Source organism: Eleginops maclovinus, chromosome 16 (genome assembly GCF_036324505.1).
Source record: "Eleginops maclovinus isolate JMC-PN-2008 ecotype Puerto Natales chromosome 16, JC_Emac_rtc_rv5, whole genome shotgun sequence".
NCBI lineage: Eukaryota > Metazoa > Chordata > Actinopteri > Perciformes > Eleginopidae > Eleginops > Eleginops maclovinus.
Genome location: NC_086364.1, coordinates 11,147,233 through 11,160,665, shown reverse-complemented (window position 1 = coordinate 11,160,665; position 13,433 = coordinate 11,147,233). Strand labels below are relative to the sequence as shown.

The 13,433-nt window shown below is 38.1% G+C and overlaps 2 protein-coding genes across 2 annotated transcripts; one reads left to right on the top strand and one right to left on the bottom strand.

Moving 5' to 3' along the window:
• Positions 1 to 908: 908 nt before the first annotated feature.
• On the bottom strand, positions 909 to 7,184 carry ccdc47 (coiled-coil domain containing 47). Its single transcript, XM_063904823.1, has 13 exons — positions 7,040 to 7,184; positions 5,316 to 5,614; positions 5,090 to 5,191; positions 4,010 to 4,184; positions 3,781 to 3,902; positions 3,622 to 3,687; positions 3,150 to 3,251; positions 2,879 to 2,989; positions 2,690 to 2,775; positions 2,535 to 2,593; positions 2,331 to 2,440; positions 2,031 to 2,198; positions 909 to 1,515 (listed from the first exon to the last, which is right to left on the bottom strand). The coding sequence occupies exons 2-13, from the start codon at positions 5,604 to 5,606 to the stop codon at positions 1,435 to 1,437; spliced, it is 1,473 nt and encodes a 490-aa protein (XP_063760893.1). The 5' UTR covers positions 5,607 to 5,614; positions 7,040 to 7,184; the 3' UTR covers positions 909 to 1,434.
• Positions 7,185 to 8,820: 1,636 nt separating this feature from the next.
• dcaf7 (ddb1 and cul4 associated factor 7) lies at positions 8,821 to 12,892 on the top strand. The gene is made up of 7 exons (XM_063904420.1): positions 8,821 to 9,185; positions 9,463 to 9,621; positions 10,160 to 10,271; positions 10,371 to 10,489; positions 10,926 to 11,135; positions 11,346 to 11,463; positions 11,679 to 12,892. The coding sequence occupies exons 1-7, from the start codon at positions 9,048 to 9,050 to the stop codon at positions 11,849 to 11,851; spliced, it is 1,029 nt and encodes a 342-aa protein (XP_063760490.1). The 5' UTR covers positions 8,821 to 9,047; the 3' UTR covers positions 11,852 to 12,892.
• Positions 12,893 to 13,433: the final 541 nt, after the last annotated feature.

Below are 13,433 nucleotides of genomic sequence, written 5' to 3'. Positions count from 1 at the left end.
CTGCTGGTTGACTGAATACTCCAATGTTGTAACTTTGGGCTCAATTCATCATATTTTATAACTTTAAGAGGTTTTGTTTATAAGGTTTTTTTTATCTATTGTTTAAATAATATGACCACAGATGTCAAATAAATATCAGTGAGTAAAAAAAAAATGGAAATAATATAAATTGTACATTACAGATATTGAGTAAATATAGATTCCATGAATGAAGTTGAATTATTATACAAAATAATAAACAATGTGATTCTGATTGGTGAATTAAGTCAATATTTAGTCTGTTATTCAACGAAAAAACTGCTATAAATAAACAGACCATTCCTACGGATGCAGCTCAAACTCCAAACACAGGGAGTAAAGGCAACACAATAGTTTTTAAATCAATATTTTGTGAGAGTATTCATTAGAACAATGCTAGTTTGGGATAAATAATGTATACTTAATCGGATTTTACTAGTTTAGTAAACTGCCTAGTAATACGTTTGATACTGTAAAACCTGCTGAGAGCGCTATGATGTCTACTTGATCGCAGAAATGCAATATCGTTTGACCATATTGAGCCATTTCTGTGCCCTTGTTATCAATGTGGACAAAGGAAAATTGTGTTTTCATTTACCGAGGAGGATCATAATTGAAATCTTACAGAGTTAAATCAGACTAGACGTGGTCATTGTATCCATTTTAAGTTGTCTAGTGCACAGATGAAACCAAATCTAGTTCAGAGACTGCTGACACAATCTCAAAGTTAAATATAGCATTAAGCCTCACCCATTCTGATCCCCGTTATAGACCACTCTTTAAAGTGCTACCAAAGTGTCTGAGTATCAGTTTCTAAGTTGTACATAGTGGTCTTCATCAATAGCCATTAAATCAAGTAGATGAATGTTCCAGTAAAAACAGACAAACAGTTTCCAACAGACTCCAGTGCATTTTATTATGTTTGCTCAGATATTCATCAGAAACAGCCTGCAAGAAACCAAGCTCATAGCAGATATAAATTAAAATTTTATTGATAGTATCATCTAAGATTATATTAATGCTATTAAATTTCCTTTTAAAATGTGGCTCAATAAACCACCAAAATAGTTTGTTCCTTCCCAGCAGATGAAGTAAAAAAAAAAGCTCCCAGAGCTACACAGCTTGCAAACAGAGTTCAGATTAATTTTGACAACAAAATTAGACAGAAAAATAATTGGGAAACATGGTGATGTGATGGTGAAAAAGTCCCTCTCACTTGACATGGACAGTTCACTCTCAGTCATTTGGGTTTAGCCACACCAAATGGCGCAGGTGGGGACAGAGACAGCAGAGCTTGACACACCCAGAGGCACAGGATGTCTGTTTGGAGCAACTGTGAGCCAAAGCTGCGGACTGTGGTGACTCGAGAGAAGCGGAGCACTGTTTCATGTGTGCTTGTATCCCTGTGCCGGGGTTTCACATGGCTTTCACTTTGATTTGCTTCATCTTCATCTGCTTCTTCTCAATCTTCTTCTGCTCACGTCGCTGGGCTGCTTCCTGAGAAAGGCCAAAATAATATATAGGTCATAAACAAGATTGCTGTTACATTTTAAACTCTTCACTTATTTTAGGTTCTCTTTTTCAGGTTTTATGGGGACCTAAACCAAAGATTTCAAGACTCTAGATCATCACATGTAAATAGTTATTTCTTGTTAAAAAAAGAAAAAGTAAGAATGTGTTTGTAACTTCAGAATCAATATGCCAATTGTCACTTTGTTAAAAATAGAATGACAGCATTGTATTGTATTAAATATTAAAATATTTTTGGTCTTAATGAGAGATTCTTGCTCTAGCTTTTTATTTACCTTGAACTTGTGTTGATGATCTGATACAAAAGGACTTCATTACTTAAACTGTAAGAATCATGCAACTACATCAGACGCGGCACATATGCTGAACTACGTGATGCATTTATAAACAGTAAGGGATAGAGAATGACTTTATCAATCGTGCCTCATTTACATTTCCTAAAATGTCAACAAAACTGTCTTTTTGTGTGTGGCAGTCCCAACCTCCAGTCGACGTTGTCTCTCAGGGTCTTCCTCGGCCATGATCCTCTCCTTCTCGGCTCTCTTCTTCTCCTCCCGGCGAGTCTGCGCTGCTTCCTGACGCTGAGCATGAGTCTGCTTCAGGAAGTTCTCCTCCACACGGGCACGGTTTCTGTCAGCTTTTATTTTGCCCTAAATATACAGAGAGTATTAAAAAAGGGACTCATAGCCTGACTTTAAATTTAAAAAGCACAAAATACTGTCAACAATTGAGTGATCAATTGGCTGCAATATGAAAAACCGGAGCACTGAAATCCTGCTCACCTCTCTGTTGAGACGCAGCTTCTTGACTTTGTCGATGCTGTAGATCACCATGTTCATCAGAGGCAGCAAAGCGTCCATGTCTTTGGGAGAGGTGTTGCCCATGCCAGGCACTACAAACACACAAGAAATAAAACATTCATTGTTTATTACATTACAAAATCTATTTATGGGGTATTCTAAAAATAGGAGAAACTGAATGCTTACCATTAAATGTAAACAACAATGACTTCTTAGTGTCAGGCAGCTTTAAGGGCTGACCCTCCCTGTAAAACAACAAAGGAACTTTTAGTACCGATAAACAATATCTAAAGAATCCTAAATAACCCGTGTTAGAGATAAAAGATAAAATAAATACTTACTCTTGCATAACTTTTGGACCAGAAAATTGGTCCGAGAAATGGATGGACTCGATCTTGTCAGCATGATTAGTGATATAATGCACCATCTAAAAAGACAAAAACAGACCGAGACACATGTGGTCAGACAAATGCTGTATGCTTTTTATAGTGATACTGTGTGATGCGAGATAAGCAGTGGAGAGACATTACCTTGTTGTCCATCACCCCATCTGTGACCTCGCCCATTTCACTTAGAATAGATAGGGATTCTGGGAGCCCATACTTGGCCCCAGACTTGGGCTTGTCACCGCAGAACTCACTCTACGGAAAAATAACCAAATAAAGACAAGACCATTGTTAAAGTGTTTATGTCTATGGGTAACACTGTAACAGGGTGACTACAGAAAAATGTATTCTTTGTGTAGTTCAAATTTACGAATAAAAAAAAGCTTGTTGTAGACAAGTTTTTTAGGATGTTTACCAAGTCCTGCATCTCCTTCTGAAGCTTGGCCATCGACTTCTTGGTGCCAACAGCAAACACAAAAGTGTCCATGTCCTCTTCATTTAGAGTCACTTTGATTTGCTACAAACAAACAGACATTGTTAGTGAGACAATGACTGTGACAACGAGAACACTTTTAGAAGGCACTTTACAAACTCCACACCAGGGTTTCTGTATCCGGTAGTTACTGTTTGTAACCAGGAAGATATGTTAATGTCTGATAAATCTAGATCTCACAAGTCTTATTGTCTGCTTTAGCTCAAATAAGACGTACGGATGTGAACCGTTCTCAGGTGTGCAGCAGAATGTCTCTTTAAGCCCAATAAACACAGGTAATACTTGACCAGAATTTTCTCCCATTTTTCTGCGAGATTATAATCTTCCAGGACAAAAATATTTTCCAAAAAGGAAACCCTGCTCCTCACAAACGTATTCGATTAGAAATACCCACCACTTGATCACCGGCAGGCCTCATCATCCTGGCCAACACGTTAAGCAGGTCCTGCCTCTTCAGAAACTAAAACAAAACCACAGGGGTAATTACATAGCTGTAAGTTAACCCAATACAGCAGCCACCACTCACTCCTTTACATGAACACGTTGCCCATACCTTGAGTTGGATCAGCATGCCCTCGCAGCACACACGTCCGGAGCACCACAGGTTGTAGATGTGCTCATTTTCCTGATTCAGCTTTCCAGTGCTCACTGCATCTTTACTCGTGCCGTCATCACCTGAACATACAAGTAATTGACAATTAAGACAAATTGTGCTTCAAACTGACGCCACCATGTCATACGGTAATTTATTGTGGAGAACACGTGCAGTGGGAGTTACTCACCCACTAGAGCAAAGTTGCTCTCCAGCAGCTCTTTGTGAGAGTTGAACCAGGCCTGAGCCAGGCGGCTGTTCTTATTCTTGCCAATGATGTAGTTCATGATGTAGGCCAGCAGGCCGGTGACCATCAGGATCTCCATGTAGTAACTCTCCCAGCTGTTCTGTAGATGTGCAGGAACCTGCAGAAAAACATCGGGATTATAGCTTCAGAAATAAATCATAACTATGCAACAATCCTCTTTTAGATTTAAGAATTCAATGTGTAAAAATACATGTTAAACGCAGCTAAATTTCAATAGACAAAACTTCTACTATCTCTTAAATATGAAGAAGAGACAATTTTGTAATAACGTCTATCACCATTGGGACATCACAAATATTTTGCACAAACTAACTCAATGTAATTACTTAATGTTTTTTATTTTAAGTGATTAAGTGGATAAGAATCTCTGTAGTTTTCAACCTCCTGAATGTCAATATAAATATATTGGTCTTTATTTTATTGTTTTAAACGATAAATTGTAATGAAAACAAAGAAACTATGTGGACAACTACTCTACTCTAACAATTGATATTCAGATAAAAACAAACTAGGACAATTTAAATTTAGACTTTTGGACCTTGCAGAGCTCTGGAGTTATATGACATGGTGGATCAAACAGGTCTGAAACGACTCAGCAGAGCTACCGCTGGATTGTACTCAGCAAACAGTATCACGCTAAATTAAAATGAAGCCTGTCTATAAATGTGCAGAAAAAAAACGGTTAGGAAAAGAAACTGTCAAAAGTCAACATTATGAATATATTTGCAATAAACTTGTATTGGCAAATTATTCAGTTTAGCTAATCAGTATCAATGTAACTGAAATAATTGTAATGGCTACAATTCCAGTGTCTCTGTTGTTGGTCTTCCATGTCAAGAGTTGTTATGATGCTACTCGTCTCAACTTGCAATGGCAACACACAACAACACATGTTTTGTGAGCAGCACACAACTTGTTCACATTCAGAGCTTCAGTGATCAGCAGCAGACAGAAGAGTGTGAAACTCGCTTGTGAGAAGATTTAACAATAAACCCGGCTTACAGTGTGGATTATGAGGGGGTCCTTCATGGAGTGGCCTGGCTTCTCCATGTCTCCAATCCCCTCAAACTCCTCCTGGTCATAGTTGCTGTACATGTGTTGATCCTAGGGAAATATGCAGTTGAGTTAGCTTCGCTACAGATTCTGTGTAATTTCATATAATACCATAAAAAAAATATATATATATATAATGTGGTCAAAAATAAAGCTGTTAACAGAGGAAATGTACCTGTGTCTCTGAGTCGTCAAAACCATCCATGCCATCCTCCAGCTCCACAGTGGCTTCATCTTCATCTTCATCCTCTTCAGGCTGTGAGGACGGCAAGGCGCGAGGGGAAGGGGCAGTTTCTGCCTCTGCTGCTTGATCGTCGTTCATGTCCTCAAACTCAGCGAAGTCATTGTCATCAAAGTCTGCTAGGTCCTCACCATCATCAAATTCATCATTGTAGCGTCCCCTGGAGACGGGAAGAGCCAAGAGGAGCAGGAGCGCAGGTATCAGGATGAGATACGCGCTTCGCATGGTGGGACCTGCACCAGAGAGGAAAAGCAGAGTCAAAGAGAGTTGATGCAACAGACAGCAAAACATGTCAGTAAGGGTGGTGTAATAAGTGGCAGAGAAAGTCAAATGCAGAAATGTAACAAGGTCAACACAAATACTAGACGAAGAAGGGACATTTTTACAGACTTGCCAAAAAACAAGAAGTTTAAGAAATTAAGCCTAAGTGTTGAGTGTCTAGAGTTCTATAACAGTATAACCTGCTAAAGGTAAACACCAATGTTACTCTAAACCAGGTAAATATTTAACATGGGGGAGTCTAAACTGATGCTTCTGGCAATAACGGTCATTACTGTGACAAGAGCCCAGGTAAAACTGGTTTAAATTAGTCCCTGCTCACACAATGGGTATTCATGTGACAATTCCCAAAGAGATAACAAAAAATCCCTATGGACCGAGACTACAAAACAATAGTGACTAAGGAAGAGAAGGAACTCCACAGCGTCAATGTCGGGGATGCATTTTTATCTCCATAAACAGGATACTTATAGAATCAGACAAAAGCTTTATTTACCAAAAGGGGAAATTGCCTTACGTTAGAGTCAAGGTTTAAAAATGATGTAATCATGGAGAAAAATATATTAATAGATATGTTCATCATACGAGAGTTTCATCGGTTTTTTGTTTGGGTCAATGCAAATGGCTTAGTAAATGTTTAGATGTTTCCACCATTAACTCAATAGGTAACACTTTGGTAGTGAGTGAAGCATAGTTAGCTTTCACTTTGTCCATGTTTACCAGCTTTTTGCTGATGCTAAACAATAATGATCCTAAAAGAGCAAGACATACAAATACTGGTTAATGTGTTCAGTACAAACATATTCAGCAGAATTGTCATAGTAAAGATGAGTAATTCATAGTTGTGTTATCTGACGCTTTATCATTGCTAATAAATGAGTAACGCAACACACATCAAGATAATACATTTTAATGACACACGGCGACATATCTGGGTCGAAGTAAAGGCAACGCTCGGTCAAAGTTAAGCAGCTACAGGATGGGGGTGAAATCTGTTGAGTTTTAAACCAAGAGAGCTGTCGCTAGCCCAACTAACTTTAGCCAAAACGACAGAGACACGCTTGCTAACAGGCTAAATGGATACTTCTATACATGTTGTGCACTTAAAGACAACACTTGAACCGTGTACCTATCTAATGACACCAGAAAGATTAAACTTAAAATACCGTAACGATACCCAACCCATCCCCCAGCTCTCACCCACTTTTTCATTAGCTGTTAGCAAATCTGGCATTATCATGCTAACGGTGGCTAACTAGCATGGCACCTTGTTGCTAGCAGCCTACCTGATCCTAAACGAAAACCATCAGTGTTTTTCTTTTTAACACAACTCAGAGTTTTATTTAAACAAAAATTGACAAACCGAACTAAGAGCTTACCTGGAGAATTACTGTGACAATAACCGTATCGCTGGTTGAGCTCAAGTACCCTGAACTGTCCTTGTAGTGATGTTACGCCTGAAGCAATGGTAGGGTACTCGACACAGGAATGGACCTTCAAAGTAAAAGTATCCAGCAGGATGTACGTTGCTGATAATCCAACCGTTTTATTTTGAAATGCTTTTACAGGAAGTGTGACTGCGGTAGTTATCTTGATCTTTTTATGTGCAGGTTTGCTTTTTTATTTAAATTAACAACTTGAACTTAAAGTTAGGCAATCATTACAATTATAATTACATTTTTTATAGTGAGCAGGATATCATTAATGAATATAATTTCATTAATAATATAATATAATAATAATTCATTATTTATAATTTCTATTGTAAAGGTTTTCACATACAACTGTTGGCGCATACTTAGACAAGAAACATGCATGCTGTGACGCAAGTCAAATTTCAGACTTGATCTGACCATTAAAGTATTATCGTATCGTATCGTATACATATAGTATGGACAATTAGAGAATAACTTATACATTACAATATTATATTTAATATTAACAATTATTTTAGGGGTCAAAATAGGCGATGTTCAGAGATAACAGTCCATAAGATAAAACAGACAGGCCTTAAAAATATTCCAAATAAATAAACATTGTATTTGTCGGATCAGTCTTTGGCACATTTTGGTTTCATTATGAAAACATAATGGTTAATGTCATAGTATCAAAGACTTACTAATAGGATCATTTGGAATAACATACGTTTTCAAAATTGCTAAAACTATATAGTGGTCAAATATAAAAGAAAGTAATATAAGTAGAAAGTTACTTCTGACTTTCTTTAACAGTTGAACAGCTGACGGTAGGGGATCTTCTACTGTTAATCAACATGAGAACGTCTTCTCTCTAGCAGCTACATGGGGTAACTACAACTTGTTGTCAAGCTAAAGGTAATAGCATCGTGTCACACTACCGATTTAAACATACACAATAAAACTCATATCCAAACTTCGGTTAGAACACGTTTTTGGAAGTTAAGCAGTGGTGGAAAGAAACAACATAATGTTATTTAAGAAGTGTTCTTAATTTGAATACTTTCATTTTACTTTATACTTAATCAACTAAATCTCAGCCAGTACTTTTCAGATACTTTTCTACAGTAGATGTTTATGATTAACAGTTCAGGCTTTTTAGTACAAAATACATCACTTTATGATATTTATGATCTTAGATAAAACTACCCTGCAGTACTATAAAGGAGGCTAGCTAAAATTAGTTCAACTTTCATATTTTAATTGTTGACCACATTTCATCAATAAAGTTACCCAAGTTTACCCAGCAAGTTGGATTGGAGTGAATGTGATGTGTCACTTGTGGTTTTCCTGTTGGTTTCACTCATTTTTTTAAATTTGAAAACACAAGAGAATTGATTTATATCCACAACATAAGGAAGAGGATTAGGGAAATGCGAATTGAAAATAGACACAATTCTAAATGTAATTTCCGAACTAAAAATACAACTTTTGGTCAGATCTCTAAAGAAAGTGTCCCTGATCCTCTTCAGTAACAACGTAATAGTAAGTCAATCGTTTTCCTTTTGTATTTACAAATACATTTTAAGTTAATATTTAAGAATACAGAAAAGAAAAATGTTATTATTATTATTTAAAAGAAAGTCCATAAATACTACAAGAAGCTACTTCGACTGTGATGCCTTTCTGGGCCTTTATTTTCTAAAGATAAATACCGGAAAATGCATGTGTTTTGTTGGACTTGACAGCGCTCTAAGTCACAACGAGCAATGGTACTCTTTGTTAAGTAAAGTGTTGAGAAATCTCGCTCTTAATCAAGTTTAATGTTATTAAATGCTCATTACCGCCACACTGCTGATATTTGTCATTGTCGATTACAGTAAGGGCTGGTAGTTGACTGCACGACTACTTACTCTGTAGTTAGCAAATGCTAGCGTGTTAGCTGCTGGGACAAGAACTGCAGTTAGAGAGGATGTCGCTTCACGGAAAAAGGAAAGAAATCTACAAATACGAGGCACCATGGACTGTGTATGCGATGAACTGGAGCGTCCGGCCAGACAAACGCTTTCGGCTGGCACTTGGGAGCTTTGTGGAGGAATACAACAACAAGGTGCGCTGTCAGTGTGGTCCTGGTCATTCATTAGTTTAACGCAAACAAGCTAATGCTAATACTGATTTTCTGCGCAACACTCTGCCGTATGATAACAATAACACAAAACCACCAACAGTCCAAGTGTCAACATTCTGAAGCTATGTCCTTCTATCTTTGAAAGCAGCATGGTAACACCATATATAGCTGGTGCTATTTCTAACCCTCGTCGCCCGGTAAACAGTGGTTTAGCTCGTCTTGAAGTAATAACAGAAACTATTTGTTTGTTCGTGTCCAGGTTCAGCTGGTGGGTCTGGAAGAGGAGAGCTCAGAGTTTGTCTGCAGAAACACATTTGACCATCCTTATCCCACCACCAAGATCATGTGGATCCCAGACACCAAGGGGGTGTACCCAGACCTGCTGGCCACAAGTGGGGACTACCTGCGCATATGGAGGGTAGGATGTTTGATCTGATTGGATTAGACTGGTTGGTTTATCTTTAGTTTGACAATCAGTGTTTGTTAAACTAGCAAACTATGGAACTGATTACCAACTTAACTGCACACATATTAATAAGCATGAGTCAAAAATACCCTTTTGTGTTTATGTATCTACTTTGACTTTTTTTTTTACGGCATTCCGTGTACAGTTTTTGTGACTCGTGACTGATACATCAATGGCTTTGGAACAATGTTGATAAAAGACTTAAACATTGTTAGTTTTGCCTTTTCAATACAATATTACCCTTTTAGCTTCCAGCCTTTCCAAGTAAACGACAAAAGTCCAGAACTACCTTACAAGAGATAAAAAGACATCTGTTCCTGTATCTGTATCTATCATTTTCAATTCCAATAAGAACACAAACTACCCAATGCTGTGGAGGCTCTTATAGCCAGCAAAAAGACAGCTGTGTAATGGTCACATTGAGTTGAGTATAGTGATGGTTAAGTAAAGTTTTCACTCTCTTTGACATTTGTTTACATTAATCACACAGGTCAGCGACACTGAAACACGTCTCGAATGTTTGCTGAATAACAACAAGAACTCTGACTTCTGTGCTCCCCTCACATCCTTTGACTGGAATGAAGTTGATCCCAATCTGCTAGGTGAGAAATCCACTTTATAATGAAGAGTTAGGAGGCTGCAATTAGACTTTGTTGCTCTTTCATTTGTGTATTTTTTTAACATGTTGGCTGATCCTGCAGGTACGTCAAGCATCGACACCACCTGCACTATCTGGGGGCTGGAGACTGGTCAGGTGTTGGGACGAGTAAACCTGGTCTCTGGTCATGTGAAGACCCAGCTCATCGCTCATGACAAAGAGGTCTGTGTGTGCCGGTGCTTTGAAATAAAGCCCTATGTTCGACGATCAATCACAATTTCAATTACGAGTTTGGCTTCCAACCAGTATTCAAACAAGATGTACAAGAAAAAAAATATAATAATTATATACTCACACTTTTGTCTTGTTTTGAACATGAGCAACCCGCCTTTCCTCCACAGCCGAGTGTGTTTGCCCATAGTTGACTGCAATCATTTTAATATAGTGTGCTTAAATGTTGAACATATGTTCAGGAGTTTTCAGTAGGTTGTGTCAGTGCAGTACAACATGTTTAAAAATGCATGTTGTTGCAAGTCAGTGACTTATTATGTTAAATAATCATGATCCCAGCATTGACCAATAAACATTATCGTTATTTTTGCTTATGTGTACACCTTAACCAGATATTTAGATGACTGTTTTTAACGCGTGTCTGCAGGTGTATGACATCGCATTCAGTCGTGCAGGAGGGGGAAGAGATATGTTTGCGTCTGTGGGAGCTGACGGATCCGTCCGCATGTTTGACCTCCGGCACCTGGAGCACAGCACCATCATCTACGAAGACCCCCAGCACCACCCGCTGCTCCGCCTCTGCTGGAACAAGCAGGACCCCAACTACTTGGCCACTATGGCTATGGACGGCATGGAGGCAAGTTTGCTACAGATTCTTTTCCTAGCCATTTTTTTGGTACCATTTCTGAATTATGAATTCATTCTTAAATTGACTTTTTTATGTTTGACATTTATATTTACTACTTAGATAATATAATGCTGTTAAAATACCTTGATATGATCCATCTTTGCATATTGGGTGTTGGTGTTTCTGTTATTCTACAAGCATTATGCTTCTTTGTGGTAGGTGGTCATCCTGGATGTACGTGTGCCGTGCACTCCCGTGGCTCGGCTGAACAACCATAGAGCTTGTGTCAACGGCATCGCCTGGGCCCCTCATTCATCATGTCACATCTGCACGGCAGGTAAATGCCCCTATAGATTGTGGGTTATAGTAGGGAATACAAAAAAAAATGGGATCAGAGAGACATTATTAACTGTCATTATTCATCTGTGCCTTTGTGTTTTTATATTTGGATCCAATCTGAACTAATCTTAACTGTAGTAATCTGCTGCTCTTCCCTGCTCCCTCAATCTGAAATATTTTACAACGCCGTCTCTATGCCTTTCATTATTTCAGCTGACGACCACCAGGCTCTGATCTGGGACATTCAGCAGATGCCACGAGCCATTGAGGATCCCATCCTGGCCTACACTGCTGAAGGGGAGATCAACAACGTGCAGTGGGCGTCTACGCAGCCGGACTGGATCGCCATCTGCTACAACAACTGCCTGGAGATCCTGCGTGTGTGAAAGCCACAGACACTTGGAGGAAGGAGCGAAACTCCTTTTTGTTTAATATTTATGAATTTTGAGTCCTCGTACTATTACAGTGAAGACAAGGATGAGCTCACGAGTGAACTTTTTGAACATGTTTGGAGTATCACACACACACACCTACCCACAATAATCTGGTTGACATATTATCCTATGTCTACTTCACTGCTCTTCTATTTAACTTGTTTAAGCTCTTATTTATTTTGCTCACAAGGTAGTGTTCAGAAGCTCTGAACTCTTAAGCAGTTGCCTATGAAATTAAGATTTTGATATACTATCTTGGTGTGATTTCAGCCCACTGAGATTATCTTGAAGGGTTTAAATGTTGTGAGTCACATCTGTTGATAAAAACTACTGTAGGTGGCAGAAAATGACCTCTCCAATACGTAGGAATATATCTTAGCCTTGTGGTGGACTCACAAATTGATGATTCAAAAATCAATTTATTATGGCCTTGTTTGCCCCTGTACATTTTTCAAATGGGTATATGTAAAGTATCCTCTCTCAAAAATGATCGAGGCTAAATCTTTTGACCTGTGCAATTTTTATAATTTGTAAAATAACCTGAGAGGGATTCCTATTGTCACTGCAGTGGTGTCTGTTATCATATGATGTGTTTTAGTTTGGCTGGTAACGCTTAACGAGGCAGCCATGTACAGCAACACTCAGAAGCTAGCAGAGCCATGTCGTTCAGCCCTTTTACTCTCACTACTTTATCAGTTCTACTTTATTTCTTGAAGATTGTGCTTTGAAAGCTGCATTTTCTTTGTGTTCTGTGACTTTTGGAATGGATGATTGTGAAACAACTTTCTGAGTCTTCTCTATTTGTTGTTTTTGATAATCAAAGGGTCATGTCCTTGTAGCATGCCATTACCAGGCACAAATGTACATATATAAAAATATATCAACTCAAGATGTTGGTGTAGGAGCCAGATGTGTTCATGTGGGAGCTTTTTCATAAAGTTTATTATTGAATTTGCCCTAATAAATTGTATTCCTCCATGACCTAGGAACACACTTGATGTACTGCTTCATTTTGTGAAGTTACATTTGGTTTAAAGATTATGCCTTAAATAATAAATGCATATTTTTATAAAGAAAATACAGGAATATATAAGTGAACATACACACACATATACAAATATATAACTATACAAGCATAGTTGAACTTAAATAAAGAAATAATTTAAGATAGTTATGTCCTGTTACATCAACAATACTGACTCAGAAATCTATTTTGTTATTTATTAAGTACGTTGTGTATTTATTTATAAAATGTTTTGATTGTATCGTCATTTTTTTTTCTGCTTTGTTATATTTTTAAAGAGGGACCTCTGAAACGACCACCTCTTGATCTGAGTCAAAGTCCCTACCACTGAGCTATACCCCCTTATGTAGATAACGTTTCCCTCAAACTCCCTCGCTCTGTCTCTCTCTTTCTCTCTCTGTCGATGTATTGCTTCACATTACCTTATTGAGTTGTATATAATAAAGCATACATAACTTAGCAGCATTGCACTGTTGTATTGCAGTCTGGTGCCCTTTGAAGGGGCCATAC